We start from the raw sequence: 26,005 nt of genomic DNA, 5'->3' as shown, positions 1-26,005 counted from the left end.
TTATGTGTGTTTTGTTTGTTTTTTTTTGTTTCTTTCGTGTTTCTACTTATCCCACGTCATAACATCTTATCCCATATTCACTAACACGTTTTCATCCCACCATGTAATTTAACATTATGTAAATAGCTATTACATATATATCCCTCTATACTTGTAATTCAATATTGTCTGATGATGTCTTGGGAGTCAAGACGAAACGTTACACCTTATAAATATTTCTTTCTATGCATTAAATGGCTCTTTTAAAAGACCTTTGCTGGGCTTTGATATTTATATTTAAACTAAAATTTATAGTTTAACAAACAAATTTTAACTCAAAAATGTGTAATATTAATAGATATTGATGAATGTTCTCTTTCTATGGACGATTGTCATCAAAACTCAACCTGTATCAACATAAATGGATCATATATATGTAATTGCAATATTGGTTATTCTGGAAGTGGAACAGTTTGTGAAGGTTTGTTCTATAAACTAAGATTTTGACTTTTAAAAAAATATCTCTAATTTGATTACATTTATTATTAATAGATATTGATGAATGTTCTCTTTTTATCAACAATTGTCATCAAAACTCAATCTGTGTTAATACAAATGGATCGCATTTATGTAATTGCAATGTTGGTTATTCTGGAAATGGAACTGTTTGTGATGGTTCGTTTTGTAAACACTAATTTTAAAGGTGGTCTTTTGAATTATGTTATAAAAGTTGAGTGCAAATATGTATTTATTCTTAGATATTGATGAATGTTCTCTTTTTATCGACAATTGTCACCAAAACTCAATCTGTGTTAATACAAATGGATCTTATTTATGTAATTGCAACATTGGTTATTCTGGAAATGGAACTTTTTGTGAAGGTACGTTTTGTAAACATTATTTTTAAAGGTGGTCTTTTGAATTATGTTATAAAAGTTGAGTGCAAATATTTGTATTTATTCTTAGATATTGATGAATGTTCTCTTTTATCGACAATTGTCACCAAAACTCAATCTGTTTTAATACAAATGGATCGTATTTATGTAATTGCAACGTTGGTTATTCTGGAAATGGAACTTTTTGTGAAGGTTTGTTTTATCAACTAAAATTTATAGTTAAACAAACAAATTTTAACTCAAAAATTTGTAATATTAATAGATATTGATGAATGTTCACTTTCTATCCACAACTGTCATCAAAACTCAGCTTGCATTAACACCAATGGAACGCATTTATGTAACTGCAATGTTGGTTATTCTGGAAATGGGTCAGTTTGTGAAGGTTTGTTTATCAACTAAAATTTATAGTTTAACAAACCAATTTTAACTCAAAAATGTATAATATTAATAGATATTGATGAATGTTCTCTTTTTATGGACAATTGTCATGAAAACTCAACATGCATCAACACAAATGGATCTTATTTCTGTAATTGTAATGTTGGTTATTTTGGAAATGGGACGGTTTGTGAAGGTTGGTTTTACAAACTAAGATTTCGAATTGAACAAAGCCAATTCTAACTTAAATACGTTTATTATTAACAGATATTGACGAATGTTCTCTTTCTATTGACAATTGTCATCAAAACTCACTCTGTGTTGACACAAATGGATCTTATTTGTGTCATTGCAACGTTGGTTATTCTGGAAATGGAACAGTTTGTGATGGTTCGTTTTATAATATAAGATTCATAATTTAACAAACCAATTTTAATTCAAAAATGTGTAATATTAATAGATATTGATGAATGTTCTCTTTCTATAAACAATTGTCATCAAAACTCAATCTGTGTTAATACAAATGGATCGTATTTATGTAATTGCAACGTTGGTTATTCTGGAAATGGAACTTTTTGTGAAGGTCAGTCTTGTAAAGTATGATTTTGAAATTAGTCAATTGAGTTACATACGAATTGCAAATACATGTATTTTTTATTATAGATATTGATGAATGTTCTCTTTCTATCGACAACTGTCATCAAAACTCACTCTGTGTTAATACAAATGGATCTTATTTATGTAATTGTAACCCTGGTTATTCTGGAAATGGAACTTTTTGTGAAGGTCAGTCTTGTAAAGTATGATTTTGAAATTAGTCAATTGAGTTACATACGAATTGCAAATACATGTATTTTTTATTATAGATATTGATGAATGTTCTCTTTCTATCGACAACTGTCATCAAAACTCACTCTGTGTTAATACAAATGGATCTTATTTATGTAATTGTAACCCTGGTTATTCTGGAAATGGAACTTTTTGTGAAGGTCAGTCTTGTAAAGTATGATTTTCAAATTAGTCAATTGAATTACAAACGAATCCCAAATATATGTATTTTTTGTTACAGATATTGACGAATGTTCTCTTTCCATCGACAATTGTCATCAAAACTCAATCTGTGTTAATACAAATGGATCTTATTTATGTAATTGCAACGTTGGTTATTCTGGAAATGGAACTTTTTGTGAAGGTCAGTCTTGTGAAATATGATTTTCAAATTAGTCAATTGAAATACATACGAATCGCAAATACACGTATTTTTTGTTATAGATATTGATGAATGTTCTCTTTTTATCGACAATTGTCATCAAAACTCAATCTGTGTCAATACAAATGGATCTTATTTGTGTAAATGCAATGTTGGTTATTCTGGAAATGGAAAAACTTGTGAAGGTCAGTCTTGTGAAATATGATTTTCAAATTAGTCAATTGAATTACATACGAATCGCAAATACATATATTTTTTGTTATAGATATTGATGAATGTTCTCTTTCCATCGACAATTGTCATCAAAACTCATTCTGTGTTAATACCAATGGATCTTATTTATGTAACTGCTACATTGGCTTTTCTGGAAATGGAACTTTTTGTAAAGGTTCGTTTTATCAAGTAAGATTTATAACTTAACAAGTAAATTTTAATTCAAAAATTTGTAATAATAGACATTGACGAATGTTCTCTTTCCATCGACAATTGTCATGAAAACTCAATCTGTGTCAATACAAATGGATCTTATTTGTGTAAATGCAATGTTGGTTATTCTGGAAATGGAAAAACTTGTGAAGGTTGGTTTAATAAGTATCGATTTTAAAGATGGCCTTTTGAATTACGTATGTGAAAAAAGTTCGCTCGAAATAGTATTAATTCTTAGATATTGATGAGTGTTCTCTTTCTATCGACAATTGTCATCAAAACTCAATCTGTGTCAATACAAATGGTTCTTATTTATGTAATTGCAATCTTGGTTATTCTGGAAATGGAACTTTTTGTGAAGGTCAGTCTTGTAAAGTATGATTTTCAAATTAGTCACTTGAATTACATGCGAATCGCAAATACATATATTTTTTGTTATAGATATTGATGAATGTTCTCTTTCTATTGACAATTGTCATCAAAACTCAACCTGTGTTAATACAAATGGATCGTATTTATGTAACTGCATTGCTGGTTATTCTGGAAATGGAACAGTCTGTGAAGGTCTGTTTCATAATTTTACATTTTAGCAGTTGTTATTATTTTATATGAAATGATGGTATAATGATGAAATTTTTTATTTTAGATATTAATGAATGTTTGATGTCAGTTTTTAATTGTGATGAAAACTCAATCTGTGTCAACAACATTGGATCATATTCATGCAGTTGTCAATATGGTTATGTACGAAATGGAGTTATTTGTACAGGTCGGTGTCTTAAAAGTGCCAACTTGTAAAGGATTAGGAAATAGTATAAGGATAATGCTTTTAGAAATATGCTCAGAAAATAAATATTGTCAATTGTTGGCATAGACGTGCCAAACAACTGTTCCTTGCGAGTGTAATTTTTTTGCACTCGCATGGAGAATTTTATTTCAGTAGAAAATAATTCACACTAATGTGGCAGTCATGTTTTTTGTATAAATGGTATTTGCACTTTAATCTATAACTCGTGGTTGTACTGGTAACGGAGAAAGTGGTTTGTTAAATGCGATTAAGTTTAGGAATGAAAGAAAACTATATCACAATTTCCCTCTTTTTGATATTTTCCCTGAAGTGAAGGATGAATTTTTGTGTTTAGTCCCTACTACTTTGCGTTTTATGCGTTAGAGGCCATTTCTTCTATTCACAGGACAATGATTTTGTTACCTTTTAGAAATACCTGTGAATGCAAAGAATTTTCTCTCTTTTCCAAACTGGGCTTATGCAATAGTTTCATTTGTTTTAATTTTGGCTGCAATAATACTTGTTATTTTTGTTATTCGACGACTACGAGGACGCCGCCGCCTGGGTGTGGATAAGAAGTCTTCAAAAGACGGGAATACTATCCAAATGTCGTTTTTGAATGACATTTATTCCAATTGTGAAAACACCGACCATCAGAGGAAATCTGTTGAGCCAGAAGTTTCAACGGCACTGAATGTTAATGCGTGTCGATGATTCGTTTTTTTTCTCAGTTTTTTATTTTTTTCATTTAATCTCATTCATACACGTGATTTTAGACTTTCAGCAGAAACAAATAAACAGAAATGACTTATTTAGAAATTTACACAAAAGTTATTTGTTGTAATTCTACGTACGATATTTGGCAAGTGTCATAATCCACACTGATAATCATTTGCTTTGTTTTCGTGATTTTAGAAAACAATTTTGACGTCCTAGCATTTTATGTAGTTCATGCTGGTAAATATAGCAATTACAACTTAAAAGCTCGAACATGTTCAGAATTAAAGAATGTAATAAAGGTGAATTGCAATATTTACCATTAATAATACAAGCGATACCATGCATAATAAAAATACTGTAATTTTTTCACGGTAATTACAATTGGCATTCATGTCAATACATACAAGGAATAAAAGTTAAAACATATGGTTTTGAATAATATCTTTAAAATTTTTCAGGCTGCTTCATATGAAATGATTTCTCGGTTATGTTCAACAGCTAGTTTTATTTAAATTGTATTGTATAGTTTGCAAAATCATTGAGCTAAAATACATGAACGCTACCTGTACTTACGCAGTAATTATTGCTGGGTTACATATTGCGTATGTTCTCTCGTGCTGTTCCACCTCCCCTTCCCCGGCCTTTTTTGGAACAGCGCGGTCAATGTGGTTTAAAAAATGCAAAGAAAACAACTGTGTTGAAAAGAAAATTCGTAAAAAATTTGTTATTTTTTAAACTCTAAGAATGCATATAACAATCAAAAATGTCTGATGCTAACATCACTCACTTTCAATCTTCTGGACAATTTTCCAAAAACACAGTTTCGTTAACACTAGAGTGCAAAAATTTTATCCTTTCTAAGAAAAAACCTGTTTCTCGTGGAAAACAATCAATGAAGTGGTATGTCGACAATATATTCTACCCTTTTATCTTATGTTAATAAAAGCAGGAGTGTCACATAACTTTTCCTTAACTTAAAACAGGAGACAACTCTTCAACTTTTTCTTCTTGAATTGGGAGAAAATCACCTTCTTCTTTTGGTGTTTTATTTGGGGCATAAGAAATGGTTCGGATTTCCTTTACGATGCAATTTTTAATGTTCTTAATATCTGTCTCCGTTAATGCAACATTCGTGACAACTGGAACGGTTCGAGATCGAATGAGAAGGAAGACGCATAACAATAGAATTATGGTTATTATTACAACCATAACTGGTTGCCACATTGAAGGTATTTTACTAAGGAAGGCGTTCAAACTTTCTCCACATGAAGCAGCAATGTATTCCAATGGATGAAATATCAGACGAGTTGCAGTGGTTGAAAGAGCCTGAAATTGCAAACAAGAGCAATTAAATAGGAAAGGCTTGTCACTCACCCAAATCAACCCCAATTTGTCTGAAAGATACTTTTCCAGTGACTAAACAAGCATTGTTGGAATCGTAACGATTTAAACTATTGAAACGTCATTTTTAAGAACAATTTGTTGTGGTCATCTTATCACCACTAATCACAACTTTCTTTCATAGAAACGCACGCTTTGCCAGGTAGAGAAGTCTTTAGAGTAAAAAGTTACAAGCAGAATAATGAAAACAAGGTTAGAAGATTATTGACATTCACATTCGCACATTGAAATCCTACAAATGAATTTTATTGGATTTATGACAAGCCGTGACGTAACCCAAGACGAAACACGTATATGACAACATGTACATGGGCAGTGCCGTGACGTAGCTCACTATGACGTAACATTGCGTTATCAATAGTACTTACCACTGATGGTGATATTTCCCAAATCGGATCAATCAAAATGGCTTCTTGATATTTAATACAATCATCTTGTTTCCACGTCAAAGATCCGGCGATCCACACTGATATTCTATCCATTATTGCCATGTTTTTAGCTGCAAGACATTGCTTAGGAATTTCTTTTAAATATTCGACTTGTTTACGTGCATACGATTGCTTATAAAGTCTAAACCATTCCCAAGGAATGCTTATAAGGAAAAGAAGACCAAAAACGTACCAACACTGACGATACCAAGGCATGCTCGTACGAATTTCAAATAAGATTAGCAAGGAGAGTATCACAACCATAACAAAAGCTACTGCAAATGTACCATTGTGGTATGAGACAAATTGAGCCATGTAAATAAATATTGACTCAGAAATAGGAACGTCGTCTATTGGAGCATGTAAAAAAAATTTGGATATTATTTCCACAGCATGTGCAACCTTTTCGTCTTTCCCATTTTTAAATTCTTCAAGATGTTTGAAGTCATCGTCCGTTAAATAAATTAAAAAGTTTCGTTTCCCAGGAATTGTGAAAGTCTCCAGAATAATTCGAGTAAGTTGTTTTAAATGTGCAAAGTCGCAAGTTGTCGAGCCTTTTTTAGAAAACATATCCTGACTGTCGGCCGACATTGATTCTGGATTGAAGGTCGAAAAATATTTTTTTTTGTTTTTTCTCTTTTTCTTTGACTTTTTTTTACCATTATTGTCTTTTTATTGAGCTGCAACAACATGAATACTTTAGTTAAGAAAATATCTATGACATATATGTAATTAAAAGGGAATGCAGGGATAGTTATGTAGTTAAGAGGAAATGCAGGGTTCATAAACAACAGCCAAATGTGCTCAATCAAAATGACAGGACTACTTCATAGTAGCTCAGTCAAATTTATAGTTTTAAAAATAGTATTTTTCATTGCTCATCTGATGTGGTATCTTCAAGATACTATAACTATTCGTGAGTTATAAATATGCATTTTATGAGTTTATTTCATCAAATTAAATCCCAGCTCTACGTAACTATCAGGTGGTTCATTGTCAAAGCATAACCTAGTTCTCTCAGGCTTTATAAATTGCTTTGTGACACACTCCTTTGAATTGAATTATTTCAAAAGGTACTTAGCATGTTGTTCAGTGTTCATAGAGGAAGATATATAACATACATAGTAATACATCTCCACTATCTTAGACAGACTGCGTTTTTACTCCAGTGATGCAAATATTTTTGTGTTCACTGACCATAAGAAAAATAGATTTCTAACAAAATGAATAAAGGCAATCTTTCAAAATTTACATATCAGGAATAAATCTGCAGGCTTGCTATGCTATTGAATGTATATCTCACTCATAAACAACTTTTAAACTATGGTACTGCCCCAGAAAATGTTATTTAAGAATTGAGAGATTTTTACCATAGTTTTTTGTTTTATGAAGAGAGGATTGTTACGCATACCATAGTTAAATGTTTTTGCATAAAGAATGTTTATATTATGTTAAATTAAAGCTAAAAATCATGCATTCTCTACAGGAATAAAAAACATAATCCTACAATTCTGGTTTGTTCAGAACCTTAGTCAAGAGTTGCTTATTGATCACTGATCAGGATGCATTTAATCAATTCAATACTAATTCTGTAATCAGTTTGATTATGTAAGCAAAAAACAAAATTTGCACACTTCTGGAATAAATCTAATATAATAATCACTTTATACAAACAAATCAAAGATATTTTTATTCATCTTTATGTCACAAATGATTGTAACAGCTCATTCATGAAAACTTATCAGTTCATTTTACATACTTGTCCCTTGCATGTCATAATTTGCTATGTAAAAAACAAATTAAAAATAGGGGAAGTTGGCATGAAGACATGCAGTCTTCCTATAGGTTTAAGTGAGCACCATTAAAAAAGTAGAGATTTTCTTTAATAATATTTTCATATTTGGAGTTTGGAGTTTCATTTGTCATTTTGTCATTGTTTTTTTCCATTATTACTGCATTTTTGAGCTTAAACACTAAGCTGAATTATCTCCTTACCTTATTAAAATGATCATTTTTTGTTTGAACCAAGGCCATTGGATCAACCCAATCATCAGGAAGTATATTCTGTTCATTTGGATGATTTAACTTACAAGAACAATAACATAAACAGAAAGTGATTAAAAAAGCTAATATTTGTAGCTTCTCCATAAAATCCATTTTGGAAAATATACTAGCAGCACGGTTACAGCAGCTATTTTTCAATTACATAAAAGGACTTCTAGCACAAAACAGAAAAATATATGAACATTTCGTGTCTCTTGTGTGGGTTGTCACTTGTGTTGTGTGTGTGATGTCGTCATTTCTACGAATTACAATAAACGACCAATCACCATTTCAATAGCGATAGTGCGACAACGATACTTCATGTAATTTACACGAATAGACATATGCACCATTTTGCAAGAAGAAACATGCGTTCATTTAGAAAACTCTCAAAACGTTTTTGAAAATGAATTTGTTGCCAAAATCAGCGAAAGATTTCGGTTCAAAACGGTACTGGGATAAATTTTTTGAGAAACGCAAAGATGCTTTTGAGTGGTACGGTGAATATGCCGACATTTGTGGTGTATTACATAAATATTGTAAACCTCATGATCATATTCTTGTAACAGGTAAAAATATATGTCTTATGTTCAGTATACTGACACATTTATTAATTTTCAAAAAATTGTGGGACCTGCGGACCTAGATGAGCTCTTATAATCATTTTAAGCTATTCTATTTGTGAGGATTGCAATGGCATTTTTAATTTTGCGTAAAACAAGCTTGCTGTGGCATATTGCATCTCATCTGCAATCAGTTTTTCAAAATTCAAAACATTATGATTATTTTCTTCTTTTGAAATCCATTGCTTATTGAAGGGAATGGGTACTAACATATTTGTATTGAATAAGCAAATAAACTGTTAAAAATTAATGCCACTATTTCATGTTTTTCTTGACGTAATTCATGAATTCATGTCACTCATGTGTATTGATAACTTTTATATAAAAATTGCTAGATAACTTTTTTATAAAAAACTTTTTAATTTTGCATGGACCACTCTACACAAATTCTTTCTCTTTGTTTGCTGGAGTACTAGCTGTTGTGAACGGAAAAATTTTTTTTTATTGTGCTTCAATTTGGCATAAAAAACATGTGTTCAAGGCAACTGAAAATTTTTACAAGAATTTGTCTTGAACATGTCACATTTTGATTTTTAAAACTAGCATAGTGTTTCCTGCCTTATGTCAATTATTTGTGAGATGAATGAATACATTTGAACTATTATTCTGTTAGGGATTGGTCAACATAATCAGTCAACTATATAATATTTAAATTTATGCATGTACAGTAATTTCAATTCTTAAACTGCTACCAATACAATTTCTAGACTGCAACTGATACAAAGATACTATTATCTTTGCAATTTTCATTGCTTCCCAGAATTTGCTTCATGAAAAGTTTTTACTCAAAAAATTTATTTTTTGCCATGAAGGATTCAAAAGTTTCTGATTTTTGCACGAAAACATTTTCTCCAGAGTGACCTTTTCATTGAAAGAAATCATTGGCTTTATGAATCAAATGAAGCATTCTTACATGTGCCCTAATTTATTTTAATATCACATGTTCCTGCAAATTGCACATTTAATGTAACATAAGCATAGAACTCTCAATAAAAGATCAGAATTTTTCTTCAAGTGCTGTATGCCAACTGGCAATCTACTCTCAAAATATATGTTTAGTAACAAAAAATTAATTATAATTTCAAAGTTTTGTGCACCTTATGTAATTTACATATTCTGCTTAGGTGATTATCTGACGTAATCACACATATTAAATGTCGTCAAACCTAATTAGCAACAGCTGGCAGTTAATCTGCCCAATTGCTCTGTGTAAAATACTGTATGCATAATGTTTTTTCTCTGTTTTTGTATTATGCTCTCTATTGTTCTAATATCATTGTATTTTCATAATATTTCATATTTATATCTGTGATTTACATATAGATGAAGCTGTCTTTAGTAGTTACTTTTTGCTCAACTTTTTACTTATTTGATCTAGTTCTCATGTACCCATGGCCAATGTGTTTACATGTAAAGTATTTCTGGAACTCAGCATGTATTTGAAATAACTGCAATCATGTTCGGTGGAATTTTAATGGTTGTTTTTCATACATATATTTGTGTTTTTTTTGCAAATCAATGCATTTTGTGGTGATAGTAAAGCCTGCAGACAACCACAGTGTTGTAGTAATGTGAACATTCACTGGAGTGTATAACCTGCAGACAACCACAGTGTTGTAGTAATGTGAACATTGACTGTAGTGTATAGCCTGCAGACAACCACAGTGTTGTAGTAATGTGAACATTCACTGGAGTGTATAGCCTGCAGACAGCCACAGTGTTGTAGTAATGTGAACATTCACTGGAGTGTATAGCCTGTAGACAACCACAATGTTGTAGTAATGTGAACATTGACTGGAGTGTATAGCCTGCAGACAACCACAGTGTTGTAGTAATGTGAACATTGACTGGAGTGTATAACCTGCAGACAACCACAGTGTTGTAGTAATGTGAACATTGACTGGAGTGTATAACCTGTAGACAACCACAGTGTTGTAGTAATGTGAACATTGACTGGAGTGTATAGCCTGCAGACAGCCACAGTGTTGTAGTGATGTGAACATTGACTGTAGTGTATAGCCTGTAGACAACCACAATGTTGTAGTAATGTGAACATTGACTGGAGTGTATAGCCTACAGACAGCCACAGTGTTGTAGTAATATGAACATTGACTGTAGTGTATAGCCTACAGACAGCCACAGTGTTGTAGTAATATGAACATTGACTGTAGTGTATAGCCTGTAGACAACCACAGTGTTGTAGTAATGTGAACATTGACTGGAGTGTATAGCCTACTGAACAAAGTACGTAATTAATGTTAGTATAGCATAGAAAAAATTGTTCATTAATAAAGTGTAGAATTTATCTCCGAACATCAATCATTCAAAGGAATTGACTCAATAAAGCAATATATTTTTATGTTACTATTAATGTTGCCTTTTTGTGTTACGATTATTATTCATTGCTGTTTGTGGTAATTAGCCCTATTTTTGGCTAATAACGTTAAAATCAATGCAACGCATGCACGTGTAATCTATTATTTTATGTATGTATTATTGCTTCAACTATATATGTAGTTATAAATATTTTTTAAACGTATGTTCCTCTAACATTAGCAACTTCAGTTTCAACAACAATTTTGGGCGTGGTCATAAGTACCTAGTTCAGTCCCCATGTCGGATTTGCCGCTTTGTGACAGACTCTCCGTCTTTGTTATAATTCCTTACAACGCGAAACTTTTTTAAGACTTACATAAATCACGGACACGCAAACTGAGCCATCATTATAGGCAGATATAAGCAAAATTGTTTATTTGTTCTACGATTTTCATTATTCTCACGAATTTTTCAACAATTGTATGCTAAACTTGCATTTTTAAAAATCATGATGTGACCACTCTGATGTGACCACTCTGGCAAAACTCAAGTGTTGCGCAATCTAATTTCCCACAATATTGTTATAATTGTAGTACAACTATCTTTTATGTAAAATACCTAGATTGCATTGAATTGACTCTTTTTAATACTGCTTTTGCTAGTCATGCACAATTTATTTAATTTACGCTTTTATGAAATGAAAATTTTGATTTGATTACCAAACACATCCGCAACATTTAAGGTTACATATTTTGGTCACATGTCCATTGACGTCATTAATATTATTTTTCTTTTTGATAATTATTACTTACTTTGTTGTATCATATTATCTCTGTATCTGTCATTATTTTTCAAACCATTGACAATTTTTCCTTGTAACATAAAGTTTAGGAATTACGTAAAGGTCATGACTATATGACATGAAAAATTCATAAAATATGACACATGTTTGTAAATGTAGATCGTCCAGGTTGGTATAGTCCTGAGAAAGACTGTTTTTGTTGTTGTCGAAACGTCAGTCAACAACAACAAAAACAGTCTATCTCAGGACTATACCAACCTGGACGATCTACATTTACAAACATGTAACGATACTCCCGGGTTCAAATCATTTACTTTAAAATATGACACAGTTATTTATTTCAACTGGCAACTAAGTATACATTATTTACACAATTAACAGGTACGATTTTCTAGCTGATAACCATCATCTTCCATACAGATCAAATGTTATTTTGTCTGTATGTAGTTCTATGTTGTTCCAAAGTTATAATAAAGTATTTACAACAGTGCACGTTCAATTTACTGCTTCCTTATGTACAATGAAATAGGCCAATTAATATCATTGAAGGTTATATCAATGAATATCAAGGAAGGTTAGTAGTCCTAGCCACACCCACCGTGTATTTTAACTTGTTCGCTTATAGTATATTTGTTATATTAATTTGGTCGTCGAGTTACGAAATGATATATTTCTAATTGCGCAAAAATCTCTTTAAATGTGATCAAATTTGCATCTTAATTATATTAACTACTGCATTCAGCCGAAATTACGTTATTTATTACGAATGTGGTATAAAACAACTCATTTTTCGAATTTCTCTTGAAAAAGAGTTATTTTAAACCACCATTTAATTCCAAGATTGTTCTATTCAACAGCAATTCTTGTGAAGCAACGCATTCAGTGCCATAGTTTCTCTGGAAAATGAGTTCTATTTAATTGATATGTATTTTATTGACAGGTTGTGGTAACTCGCGGTTGAGTGAAGATATGTACGATGTTGGTTATCATTTATTGAAAAACATTGATATCTCAGATGTTGTTATCAGACAAATGACCTCAAGAAACGAAACGAAACGCCCTCAAATGAAATTTATCAAGATGGATTTGCTTGATCTGCAGTTTGACGATGAATTCTTCCATGTTGTACTTGATAAAGGAACATTAGATGCTATTTTTACAAGCAATGATGAGATGGTTATTGAAAAAGTCGATAAAATGCTTAATGAAGTTTCTCGAGTTCTAAAAATTGGAGGAAGATATGTTTGTCTATCGTTGGCACAAGATTATATCCTTAAAAAATTGCTTGATTATTTTCAATATATTAACTGGTTTATTCGAGTTCATACCATAAATACACCATCAAATGCTTCGTCATTGCCAGTTTTTGTTTTTGTATTTACTAAAACAAGACCTGCTCATCAAGTGTCATTAATGCCGAAAATAATGGAAATTGTTTATGATTCATCAGAAAAAGTCAAACGTTTGAATAACCCAGATGAATTATCTGATGTTATAAAGTCTCTGCGAGAGTTTGCCTTTAGTAAAAAGATTTTGGAGACATTGAATCCGGAAGAAGAATTTCACATCGATTTATGGTCAAATGAGAGCTCACTTGACCCAAGATTCTCCTTAACTATTATTGATTCAAAAATTTATAAAGCTGGAAAATTTGCGATATTTATTGTCCCTCAAGGAAGGGAGCATGAATGGTTGTTTTGTGTTAAAGAAGGACAGAGGCAACTTGCTGAGTCAGCAGGTTTTCAACGTCTTATCATAGTTGCGTTGAATCGAGGTCATACGTATGAAAGTATTGATAAGATTAAAGAAGAATTATCTAGCAAAGTGATGGAGCTTGCTCAAAATGGTGTTGATTCTGCATTTAAGGTTCCCTTTCTTTCTATTGGTGATGATATCGGTTCCCGCACTTTAGTACATTCGGGTACTTCATCATACACTGGTAATTATGTCGTTGAAGACACCACAATGGAGAATGGTGAAGTATTTCGTTATTTGATTTTCTTGAAGAATAAAAATATCGTGCAATCTGAAGCAAGGTTATGTGAGAAAAAAGTTATGAAATCAAATAAGAAGAAAGGTAAAAGTAAAATATCACTAAGTGTCGATTTTTCTTTTTTATCGTGTCAACATCACGAGGCCATTGTTGCTGCATTATCTCTGTCTCCTAAAGTTTTAAATAATGATGTGAGTGTGTTGCTTATTGGTCTTGGTGGAGGAAGCCTTCCTATGTTTATTTTCTCTCATTTTCCCCGCATTTACTCAACGGTCGTTGAACTTGATCCGGATATTGTAATGATTGCTAAAAAATGGTTTGGATTTAGCGAAAACGAGAGAATGAATTTGATTGTCAAGGACGGTCTTGACTTTTTGAACGAAAGCTCAAAAACTTATGACATTATTGTGTTTGATATTGATTCCAAAGATGCTTCAAACGCTTTAAGTTGTCCACCAGATGCTTTCATTGATAAAGCAATACTTGCTAAGGTAAAAGAAATGTTGTGTCGTGATGGCTTATTTCTCTTGAATCTAGTGTGCAGAGAGAAAGAAAAAAAATCTGTGGTCGTTAATAATATATGCGAAATATTTTCAGTGGTTTATAAAATGCATATTGTAAATGTGGTAAATGAAATTCTCGTTAGTGGTGACTTGGATTCGACATTAAAACTGTCTGAGGTTAAGAAAAACGCTGGAAAATTAAAAGATCAAATTATAGCTGTTAACAGGTCTTCAAAAGTTGACCTGGAATCACATTTGAACAATCTAAAAATTGCTCAATAATGTCGTGATTTTACCTATGGAAATGTAGATAAAATACTCTTTTTCTTCCCTAATCATGGTGTATTGTGCAATGCTTGGCGCATGAAAAAAAATAGAAACGTGAAACTGAATTTTTTCAGGCTATATCAATATGTGAAACGTAGACATTGGGGAATATAGTTATCTTTAAAAGTGTAAAATCTTTGGAATAGAGTGCTAAGTGTTATAGAATAAAGGTTTTTGTGGAACACATATTGTTGGTGATACTTTGCATATTAAGTACGAAAAATTTCTGCATTTTTCAAAACAGTGGTTATAGCGATTCTACACAAGTGCATATATTCATAGGGTTATCAAGAAAATTTAGAAAATGCGTAGAAAACTATCATTTTATCAAAATTTTTGAAAAGTGTGTTCACGTCAAAGTGTTTTGTCACATGTCGTTTATCTCAAAGTAAAAACCATAAGAAAAATTAATTCAAGTACTCTTCTGAAAAACATAGGCTGCTCCATAAACGAAATAACTGTCATCGATTATTTTTTCTGAGTTGAGCACTCACATGCATGTTATTTTAACTTGAGGCTGTTTTGACTGATATCATTTCCTGTCAATGGTCAAGGCCTCGAGGTTAAAGGTGATTGCGTCGTCAGTCGTCTTTTTAGATAAATAGAAATCTTAATTAATTATTTTCACTGGAAAGACATTAAACGATCAGTATACTTTCTGTAGCATAAGAATTACAAATCTAAAACTTAACTGTAACGCTAAATAACTTTCTGTTTAATTCTGTTTTTTCTTAACTCTTCTAAAATGTGTGTGGCGCAAGCCGTGTAACTGAAACCAAATCGTAAGTTTCGGCATGCTGTGTAGAATGGATTTCTCAAGACAAAATAATGGAAATGAAATAAAATTTACAATGCGCAACCAAACTTACATGCTTACTAAGCCAGTACGACTGTATTTACTTACCCATTTCTCATTTGGCGCAAAAGGCTGCATTATATATTTCCGAATAAAATTTTTTTTCGTTTCATATTTCAAAGAATCGGCGCTTTACCCGTCACATTTTGTTACAACGTTTTGTTTTACTAATGTTCAAATTGACATTCCGGAAATACGTTATCTTTTGATGAAACATAAATACGTGTTGATAAAATTTAATATTATTTCAATTTGATTTATTCGTCACAAGAAAGAAAATCTCTTGTTGCTATCGGTAAGATTTGTTTTCTTATTTATTTGGCTCACGGATAAGTTTTAATCTGTTCTTGTAAAAGTTCTTCGTGCGCTTGTATTTATTATAGGCGCTTGATATTTGTATGATTGTCGCGCGCTTTGTTAATCGCACATTTTACGTGATAAATGTGTAGAAGGTCATTTTAACATTTCATTTATTGCCAACTGAAAGTTGCTGCTTTTACGCACGTATAGCAAATTTTTACTTGAACAAATAATTATTCTCTTCCCAATCCGATGTCAATTTTCCTAGAACATCATTCAGAAGTTCTTATTCACGAATTAACTATTTCTAACAAAAAAATTTATATAGCTAATATTCAATTTTAGGTAATGTTCGAAATGTTAAACATTTTTATTTCACACTGTGAAATGTTATTCCTTGTTGTAACCAAAGCGGTTTTCGCATATTTTTGAGGTGTGATACAAGCAAGCCAAGTGAGTTTGTCTTTTAAACTGAACAGATTATGTTTAAGAATTAAAAATTTCCCAAAGTTAAAGTGAGAAAATAATTTTTGTTATTCACATCTGTCAATTTTATCCATTAACTTGATAGCGGCAGGAAAAAATCTGAATAGTTGTGATTGTGCTTGTGTTGCATTTTTTTCAAACGGTAAATTATTTTTATCCTATACAGAATTACAGATATACTGTTAATGAAGCTTGTGTTTGAAGTAAATCCTGTGAACTTTATCATTTTGTGCGTTTCCAATCATTTGACCTTGTGTATATGTGCTTCACCCTAACGACCAATGACAAATTAACAATAGCGATGTTTATTTTACAACGGACGAGTAAAGTGTTGAAAAGTATTTTGCTTCCCGGTGATATCATTCTCGTGCTGTAAAAATTGAAACCTTACCTTATCGCTAGTGTAGTTATGCTTATTTTATAACGATGACTAGTCAAAACAACAGTTTAATACAATACATCCCTAGTATGATTCTTGCGATTCTTACGTTTAGGAGTGACTATGTAAAGATGCTTCGTCCTTGTGGTGCCTTAATATTTTTACTGTCTCTCACTGTCATCTCGGCTATGAAGAAATGCGATACAACTCCATACATCTCTCAGCCTCCTATATCGTGGAAAAAGGGAAATGTTATTGTTGTTGCTCTGCTTAAAGCTGGATGACCATTGTGTCAGCGTTACGCTGTTTTATTACAACGCATACAAATATACATGAACCGGTGAGCTCGATCATTTCTGCCTAAACTTATTTATATTGTGAGCATTTTCAGGAGTTGATTCAGTGGGGGACTTCAGGCGATCCCCATCACAACCTAAGCTCGGATATTGTATTAACTTATAATTAAAATTTTATGGTATTACAACATGCATTCGATGCAACCCTTCCTTAAAAAAATCCTCGATCTGCTGTTGTGTGTTCAGTTATACGACTTAAAAAATGATTGGCAGCATTTGATGTGTGTAGCCACTAACTATACGGAACAAAAACCAGAATATTTCATGAACAATAAACAATTACAATGGATGTATTTAAAACGTGCTTAAAAGAGAAAAGGAATTTGGCCATGCAATTAAAAACAGGTAGCTACACCGTTGATTTTAGATAATTAAGTAAATTCTTATTTGCTACGAAAACTATACAATTTAACAAAGACAAGTCTTAGTCTTTGAAGGGTAAGACACACTCACTAAGAAACCGTTTGTAGCTAAACATGCTCGTACAGGTTAAAAACTTTTATTCATGAAATATCTTAAACTCTAAATTTCACTTTTGGACCTAATTGTCATAAATGGGACCTTTCTTACTTTTTGCATAAAAAGCAAGTTGTAGCTATGAAATCGCCCAAAAAGTTCTTTCCACTAATCGTATATCGTAATTTCTTCAATTTTCTAGGTTCAATGTTTCATTTGTATCGATCAATGATCGAAGTGATGGCAAAATTGCGATTTTAAAAAGAATTCTTACTTTCCCAGTTTATCAAGACACAAAAAAGCTGAATTTGTGGTCTAAATTGGACGGTGGGAAAGATCATTTCTTAGTTTTTGATAAATGTGGTCGTCTTATCGCGCATTTAAAGAGGCCCAAGCTTCGTAAATTTTTTTTAATAATTTGGTAAGTTATAGCTATCTTTGTAAACAAACAGAGGTTTATTCCCATCGTTGAACTAAACTCTTTTGATATGATTTTTAGGAAGAAAATTGCCAAAGCCTATAATAGGAAAATGTGTGGATGGAAATGCGCAAAATAATGCAATCAAAAATCACAATGGTATAAGAAGCTTACAAACGACCATAAAAGTCTTTTTAAATTATTCGTTATAGCTTTTTTATAAATTTTATATCAACAGGCTTAGCGAGCACGATGAACTTCAATGAAAAGGTCTTTTTGATTTGTTTTTTTTGTTTATATCAGTCTTCCAAGCTTTGTCAATCTCATTTTAATTATTTTAGGGGTTTAATGATATTTTTGAGCAAACAGAACATTTGCATCGTTTAGTTTTAACTGTTAAAAATCCATTTTTCTGTTACTTTTAACGCTGGGCTTTGTAGCAAAAACCGACAAAGTGTAAAACACACGTTTTATGCCTTACACATCCATATTATTTTACCATTGATAAAAAAAATGTAGAATTTCATAGCATTAGACAGTGGCTATCAATGTGCATGCATGGTTTAATTTTATGCGTAGGTTTTGATGATAAAATTTTGTTAAAATAGACTTCATGCAGGATTTTTGATGACCCAATCAACATGAAATATAAAAAATAACCATTTATGTAATTTCAGGCTTATGCTAATACGAACTGTATATGCATGAAGTAGATCAGAGTTTTCAAAATAATACAGTTTATGATGAGCTTTTCGTTAAAATTAGAAATGCGTTAAGTTTTGATGACGTTCTGTAAGATAAAGAAAACGTTAAATTACATGTCTTGTGCTATATAAATAAAATTTGTCTTTATTTTTTTAATATTTCTCTTGTCTTTACCAAGCCAAAACACTTACAAACTTTGTCTTGGGATGTCAAACTCTGCTGAGATACACTTAACATATTCATATACCTACGTAAATAACAGCTAGTTGTCCTTGGGGCTCAAAACAAAAGACCACCGCTATGATTCCGCCCTTAAACAAAGATTGTTTTATTCAATTGAGTTACAATTATAAGTGATTCATGTTAATGATGTCAATCTTGTAAAGACGAGTTGCAAAAATAGCAAACAGAAAACCTTGGCCATTGAATAACAAAAGAAAACACAGATTGCCAACTTGCCATAGCATGGCTTTGCAGTACATCGTGCAAAATTAGAGAGGACTTGATATGCGGTTATGAATTGCTGTTATTTTCTTTCTTTTATGGCTTCTTTTCCTTTGCGAAATGGAAAAAAATTGACGAGACTGCACGTATAACTAGATTTGGAAAAGCCGACTTGAATCACTCACTTATCCAAAATGGATTAAACATCGACTATAAATCAGATGATGGAATCAGACATTGACAAAAAAAGTTTACATTGACTCAATTTAACCGCCCTAATTTTCTTCCAGTGAGTTTCATTTGTCTTCTTTATTGTTCCTCGCTTCTCACACCGCTGTCACACCTCTAACTTGCAGCTCATTTGCAGTCATTCTTTGTAATTTTTCTGCTAAAATCAAACGGCAAAAGCATTTTGAAATCAAGACACACGTGGGCATAATCAATATGCGCTTGCATAGCTATATATTATCGAGAAAGTTTTGAATTAAGGATTGAGCATTGGCTGTTTTGCTTTTTGTGGTATTAATGAGCGACAGGCAGCATTAAAAAGCAATGAAAAAAATTGTTTGAACTGAAAACCTATTCAAAGTCAAGTTAACTCTTTAAATCTTTACTCATTGTCTAACAATGTAATTTCCGTATACAATAAAAGTTCACCCCTATAGACAGTGTTTAGTGCTTTTTTATTTAAATAGCTACATCACAGGTTGTTTGTTGTTTTCTACATGACGAAGAAAATAATTCATATTTCAAAAGGCTCTACCATAATACGTTCTATAAAAGCAAGCATGTTGTTCTCACCTTCTTTACTGGTCACACCGCCTCTCACTTAAGATCTATATATAAATAGAATATAAACGTTCTCTGGTTTTGATTTTTTATTAAATTAATCACGAGTTTTTGGCCACCAAACTGTAGCCTTCGATGGGTGGGTGGTATATGATGATTATAAATAGTAAATGAAGTGATGTGTATGAAGGCGACAATTTGGTAACCAAAAACTCGTGATTAATTAATAAAAATAAAAACCAGAGAACGGTTATTCTATTTCTATTATTATTATGTCTACACTTGGTTACATTTTAGCAAATGCAGTTTAGGTAACAAGGTGCTAAGCCTTAATAAAATCATAATGACCTTGGATTTAATTACACATCTATTGGCATAATAACACGTTGATCTGATGTAAAAATAAACGAACAGCTACAGTTTAGCGCATTTCTCGATTTTGTGATAGCATAAAAATCTGAAGTCTAGGTAAACTTGCATTAAGTTTATGATATTTTAATTTGTCAATCTGTTCTTCTGTACTTTTGGTAACGTCTTTTTTGAGAGAGCATGACCAAAACATGCATGAATTTTTAGGGATGATTAATTTACGTGGTAATTTTTACATTCACCTTGCTATGTTATTAATTACCTTATTCACTGAATTTAATTTATTAATTATTCTTCTTTGGGGATAATTTTTCATAGCAATTTATAATCATAAATTGTACTTAAATAGCAATTTTAGATCACACATACTGTTTCATTCAGCTTAAGTCAAAAATTGCTACAAACAAGTCTTGACCAGATTGCAACTTTATAAAATATAAAATAAAGGATAATACTAAAAAAGACATCTTGTAAACTCAAATTATAGTTATAACCAAGGCAATTTACTAATATTTTGGTTTTAGTTATTTCAAAACTATCAGTCTGTTATACTCCATTCATTTACATATTTTAGAAGAGTTTCAGTCATTGTTACGCTTTAAAGTACAATGGCAATTGGTTATAAAATCATAAATAGTGCCTGCTTGCTAATATGTAAATTACATACGGACAAAGCATGTTTTTCATACAAAAGAAAATGAGATCACTGATGGAATTTTGAAACCAAATTGTGAATCATAGAAGAAATCACGTCTCTTTGATTCCAAAATCCCATAAATTCACTGTGTTTACCATGATCATTTTAATTTTTGATGCTTTAATAATTTGATCTGTGTACATTGAATAGATTTCTTTAAAATAAAGGAAGTTCGTGACAGAATAAGTAGTTAGAATTTGGAAAAAATCACTTAGCTGATCTGTCTCGTTTTTCAAATACAAAATCCATGCATGCTCATGAGCACAAATTCAAATTACACAGAAAATTTTGCAATAATGGCAGTGATAAAAATGTGATAATTAATTTTGTATTTCTCTCTTAAAAATTTCTAATCTTTTGAAACATTCATAAGTGGGGACTTCTTTACCTTTGCTAAATCATTTTACTCATTTCCATGGCAAAAGACATTTAAACGTCTGTTGGTACTTTGTGTCACCTACCTACCAATACCTACATGATAGCTATTAGATGTGATTGCAAAAATTTTTGTTGATTTAGCTGAAACAATCTGTTAGGTTAAGGATATATAATGTATTATCGCGTTTAAATAAATATTTCACTTGCAAGTACATGCGCCCCGGTGTTGATGGATATTTTTATGAGACGTCGTAATCAGGATGTCATTAAGGAGATTACGTGTTTTTTGCCTTGTAAAAGGATAATTATAATGACATTTTGAGCAAAAAAAATCAAATCGATAACGTGAAAGCATCACTCATTTGCGATCACATTCCATCGTACGCAAGAAAACTGCATTTGAATATAGATTTTCTCAACAAAAGGTTTGTAATTATTTAATGATCTTTGCGACTTTTTCTAAAATATTTCTTGAAGAGAAAATTCAAATAGCTATCTATTGCGTTCAATCATATCATCCATAAACTATAGTAACTTACGTGCAATATATTATATCTTGAACTCATGAAGAATTAAATGGTTGAGCTCTTTGAACTATAAAACTTTGTAAATTTATTATGATTCTATACTTAGTAAAATCTTCGTTTTTATTCAAAAAAGTTTGATTTTCGTGTCTAAAAGTTTTCATATACTATAGAAATCAGCAATATAAAAGCTTGCGTGATTAACAATGCAATTTTTTAAATGGTGTGGATTGATTTTTCAACTAGCTGTTTCTTAAAAATTGGATCAAATGAATAAATAGTTAACAGTGGAAGAGATAGAACAGGAAAGTTGTTTGTTAAAATATCTTTTTTTCAATAGTCGAGGTCTTTTATATACGTATAGTGCAAAAATTCACTTATGTTAATTGACTGTAGAGCCTTATCATACAGAATGAAGAAGATAAGATGTTGCTATAGCGTATCTTAAAACGTGCAATACAGCTTTGTAATAGATTTCGTAACAAAAACTCTGACGCAAATGTGTTTGGACATTGATGTGAAGTGTGTATGAAAAAAATTTAAGTCGGTCAGAAAATCTCTACACAAGCATCAAAATTGTTTCTTTAAAAAAAGTTGATGAAATGATTGTTTGCAAAAAATCAATATCTGCGAGGCCATTGGCTGTTTCAGGATCGACTTAGCATTGATAACTTTTAGCTACTAGCGTCATTAGGATTTTTTTAAACAAAAAGTGATGTAATTTAAAGCAAACAAGAAAATGCGTTAGTGGCTGGTTGCTTTTAAAATTCAATATACGGAAGATAATATCGATTTTGATTGGACAAAGTAGCCTTGACAAAACGTGATCCAATTGTCTTTCAAGTCAAGATAAAAATACATAAAAAAACTATAGCACACCCACCAACTGTCAAATTCTTATCTTATTCTTAAGTTGTCAACTATATGACACACCCGAGGGAGCGATACTTAGCTATATATAAACTATTCTCTGCTCGTTTTTTTCATTAGGGGTAGAATCAACCATGAACAAACTGTTTTTCCTCGTCATGGTTGCGTTGACCAACACTTTCGTTTTGTCAGTTAAACTTCGTTGCTGTAGAAAACTTCCACAACTTATTATCAATGGAACAAATATCTTCAAAGAAAAAGAAGGAAGCCATATTCTTTTGGCTTTTCTTGAAGGGAACAATAAAGACTCAAGGATTCAAATCAAAGGAATGGATTTGTTGTTGCACAACTATCGCAATATGTAAGTACTATTAGGTGTTGTGTGTTATTCTGATATTCAATAACATATTTAAATGAAACAAATTACAAAATCGCGTAATTTATAATCTCAAGTGTGCAATGTATTTTAATTAATGGATAAATTTATTGGGGGTGAAAACCACTGCATTGTTACCATTAAATAATGAAAATGTAAAGGTATCAAATCTTTATAGACAAAAATTTATTGAATGCATTTGTCACATTTACCATCCAATATTAAAAGTTCTTTCGACATTTCATTTTACATAGTTTTGCTGCTTAAATGGTCAACATTTAAGTCAGTTAGAATTGTTTGACTTTTTCCTTTTTTAAAGACAAGAATATGACGTATGTAGCTGGAATATATCTTTGGTGAAGGTGTAAATGTGAAAGTACATTTGATGCTACATATATATAATGATTTATCATAACCGATGGATTTGAATTAAAAAGCTAAAGGCTTGAACGCATCGCTGTGTTAATGACAATGGGAAGACTTGTTCCTTGTTTTAATTTTCTGTTTTTTATATTTCCACTGTATCCGTATTAAGTGTTGTATCCGTATTAGTGTGCAAAATGTTGTCGAAGGTAATCAACAGAAACACCGCTAAGTGTTAGATAGCTATTGTATCAACAGCTCAACGTTCATCATCGAGTAAACAACCTTCATAAATCGTAATATTTATTAATAGATTAAATTGTTAAATAGGTATGAGTCAATAAAACAATAGAGCTGTTGTATACCCATATTGTAACTTACTGTTAATAATCAAGGTGACATGCACTGTTACAATGTCCTCAAAATGTAATCAAATAATTAAGCAGCAACAATTCAACTTTAGATTTGTAATTTCAGTATTCTAATTCAGTAATTCTAATTCTGCAAACTTCAAAGCGTCATGCTGAATTGGAACTTAATTGATTCACAGAGTTGCCAAAAATGCATTGAGCTTCATAACATATATAGCAGCACATATACTCTATCGATATGATCGAAAATTCGAAGATAAATATTTGTAATTCACTTTTTAGGGATATTTTGGACATAAATTTTATGGCCATCAATCGTCACAATGATTCAGGATTTCGTCATCTGAGACGGAGAGCAAAATTTGATATTTACCAAGAGCCAACGGGAGGAAATATTTGGGAAGAACTTCATATAAGTACTAACGATTTCATTATTTTTGATCACTGTGGTTATATGGTTGGCTTTATTACTTTTCCAAGTAATTACTTATGGAACGCAAAAGGAAGGTGTGTATGTGTATTAAATAAATGATGTTACTCGATAAAAGTCATGTAGAAAATATAATATGTACTGACAAAAACCTTTTTATGTAGCTAGTACCGACAGATAGGTTCTGTGCCAATGCTGAAAGAATACTTCTTTTTTATACATCTCAACTCTAGCAGTCAGAAAATTTATCTACTTTGTTATGAATTTTTGAGCTATGTGCTAAACAATCATTTTTGTATAGCTAATTCTAACATCAGCAAATCATTCGTTGTCAGAAATGTTTCTAACATTTAATTCACAATATTGGCAGTAAATTTAATCAGCACATATAGCAGCCATATTTTTTCATTCAATAATTGATATTTATGCAGTAATTTCTTTTATAGAACCTGTACAACGACTCTGATACGCAATACCTATCTTAAATCACCTTGCAAAAAATACTGGACATGTCCTATACCACATCATCAGTTCAATGGACACAATTTTGTAGGTGAAATTGAGTAAGGTATTTTCGTTGTTTGTAAATCATGTGGTATATGAATGCACAACTTTATCAGCAGAAGTAAAGACGCAGTTCGCTTTTCTTGGTTTCAATTTGTAAAAGCAAATCGCTTATGTAAATATTTTAAATTTTCTTTTCGTACAATTTTATATACTTGATTAGAATTGAATACAACAGCCAGTTTCACAATCCATTATAAAATAAAATAACTTATTTTTATCACATCAATGAAACGCAAAGTGTAGCTACTCAAAGAAAAAGTGCAGCCAAAATACGCTTTGAGACAAATTTTGCTCACCAGTCATCGTTTGAAAAAGTCGGAGTCATTCAAGAAATCGGCATTCATTAAAGTTGACATTTAAAAATTTAAGGCAGCCAAATGTACTCGATGTAATTGTAACGTAGTCGAACGAAGTCGTTTTATTGAAGAAGACATTTCATAAGAGCAAGGTCGAATGAACATCGCACGAGGCTTGTGGTGGATCTTCAGATTTTTCAATCACACATATGGATCAATTGTGCTGGATGGGGAGTTTTGATCGAAACTCATTGAAGTTATTTCAGTATTGAAAATTTTGTAAAAATATGTTAAGTTAAATAAATTACCTCCTGCCTGTGCATATAACCGCCACAATGTCAAATTCAACAGCAGAAAGTTTTTTTCTTTACTTCGATGCTTAAATTGTTCTTTATTAAAATACAAAAATGCAATTTTGACTGAATTGTTTATGAATCTTAAGCATTGCTGGAAGGTTAAGTTAATTTGATGTTAGTGGAAGTTTGTATAAAATGGTCACATGGTCAATTCCAGTTTTCGTTAGCACAGTGAACATTTACATCCAGCTTCTTGAAGTATGGCGCCATTCAGTGATAATTCCAGATATCTAAATATTGAGTTCATTTGATGGGGCACATCACCATTCAGAAATATTTCTGCCAGTAGTCAAGATGTACTTTTAAGTTTATTCTTTGCACTAGGTACTTTAGTCGTTGCTTCATGTAGACTCTTGCTTTGAAGATATAACATTATCTCTTCAA

The 26,005-nt window shown here is 31.5% G+C and overlaps 3 protein-coding genes across 6 annotated transcripts in view; 2 read left to right on the top strand and 1 right to left on the bottom strand.

Moving 5' to 3' along the window:
- The window catches only part of LOC124440178 (fibrillin-2-like), a 47,777-nt gene extending 42,810 nt beyond the window's left edge, over positions 1-4,967 (top strand). Inside the window, exons 24-28 of the mRNA XM_046990511.1 lie at positions 738-860; positions 1,138-1,260; positions 3,334-3,456; positions 3,539-3,661; positions 4,110-4,967. Coding sequence (XP_046846467.1) covers positions 738-860; positions 1,138-1,260; positions 3,334-3,456; positions 3,539-3,661; positions 4,110-4,393 — 776 coding nt within the window. The 3' untranslated portion in view covers positions 4,394-4,967. The remainder of the gene's footprint in view (positions 1-737; positions 861-1,137; positions 1,261-3,333; positions 3,457-3,538; positions 3,662-4,109) is intronic.
- A 129-nt stretch (positions 4,968-5,096) lies between these two features.
- Positions 5,097-8,526, bottom strand: LOC124440186 (chloride channel CLIC-like protein 1). 2 transcript variants are annotated; one of them, XM_046990523.1, is made up of 3 exons: positions 8,224-8,526; positions 6,169-6,911; positions 5,097-5,725 (listed from the first exon to the last, which is right to left on the bottom strand). In XM_046990523.1, the coding sequence occupies exons 2-3, from the start codon at positions 6,817-6,819 to the stop codon at positions 5,369-5,371; spliced, it is 1,008 nt and encodes a 335-aa protein (XP_046846479.1). In that variant the 5' UTR covers positions 6,820-6,911; positions 8,224-8,526; the 3' UTR covers positions 5,097-5,368. The 2 variants fall into 2 exon arrangements, with proteins under 2 accessions (XP_046846479.1, XP_046846478.1); XM_046990522.1 differs by having other exon boundaries at positions 6,169-6,908.
- A 97-nt stretch (positions 8,527-8,623) lies between these two features.
- Positions 8,624-17,192, top strand: LOC124440185 (eEF1A lysine and N-terminal methyltransferase-like). 3 transcript variants are annotated; one of them, XM_046990521.1, is made up of 3 exons: positions 8,624-8,840; positions 12,953-14,089; positions 16,972-17,192. In XM_046990521.1, exons 1-3 carry the CDS (start codon positions 8,678-8,680, stop codon positions 16,983-16,985), a joined length of 1,314 nt encoding a protein of 437 aa, XP_046846477.1. In that variant the 5' UTR covers positions 8,624-8,677; the 3' UTR covers positions 16,986-17,192. The 3 variants fall into 3 exon arrangements, 2 of the variants coding, with proteins under 2 accessions (XP_046846477.1, XP_046846476.1); XM_046990520.1 differs by lacking the exon at positions 16,972-17,192 and having other exon boundaries at positions 12,953-15,021; XR_006946592.1 differs by lacking the exons at positions 8,624-8,840; positions 12,953-14,089 and adding an exon at positions 15,889-15,986.
- Positions 17,193-26,005: the final 8,813 nt, after the last annotated feature.

Source organism: Xenia sp. Carnegie-2017, unplaced genomic scaffold (assembly GCF_021976095.1).
Source record: "Xenia sp. Carnegie-2017 unplaced genomic scaffold, XeniaSp_v1 HiC_scaffold_2, whole genome shotgun sequence".
Classification (NCBI taxonomy): domain Eukaryota; kingdom Metazoa; phylum Cnidaria; class Anthozoa; order Malacalcyonacea; family Xeniidae; genus Xenia; species Xenia sp. Carnegie-2017.
Note: the sequence above shows the minus strand (reverse complement) of the source record. Positions and strands in the feature narration are given on the sequence as shown.

Coding starts and splice junctions, on each gene's coding strand:
- LOC124440186 (XM_046990523.1), bottom strand. CDS start 6,819: ATGTCGGCCGACAGTCAGGATATGTTTTCTAAAAAAGGCTCGACAACT. Junction 5,726..6,168: donor GGGAAATATCACCATCAGTG/GTAAGTACTATT, acceptor TTGCAATTTCAG/GCTCTTTCAACCACTGCAAC.
- LOC124440185 (XM_046990520.1), top strand. CDS start 8,678: ATGAATTTGTTGCCAAAATCAGCGAAAGATTTCGGTTCAAAACGGTAC. Junction 8,841..12,952: donor TGATCATATTCTTGTAACAG/GTAAAAATATAT, acceptor TTTTATTGACAG/GTTGTGGTAACTCGCGGTTG.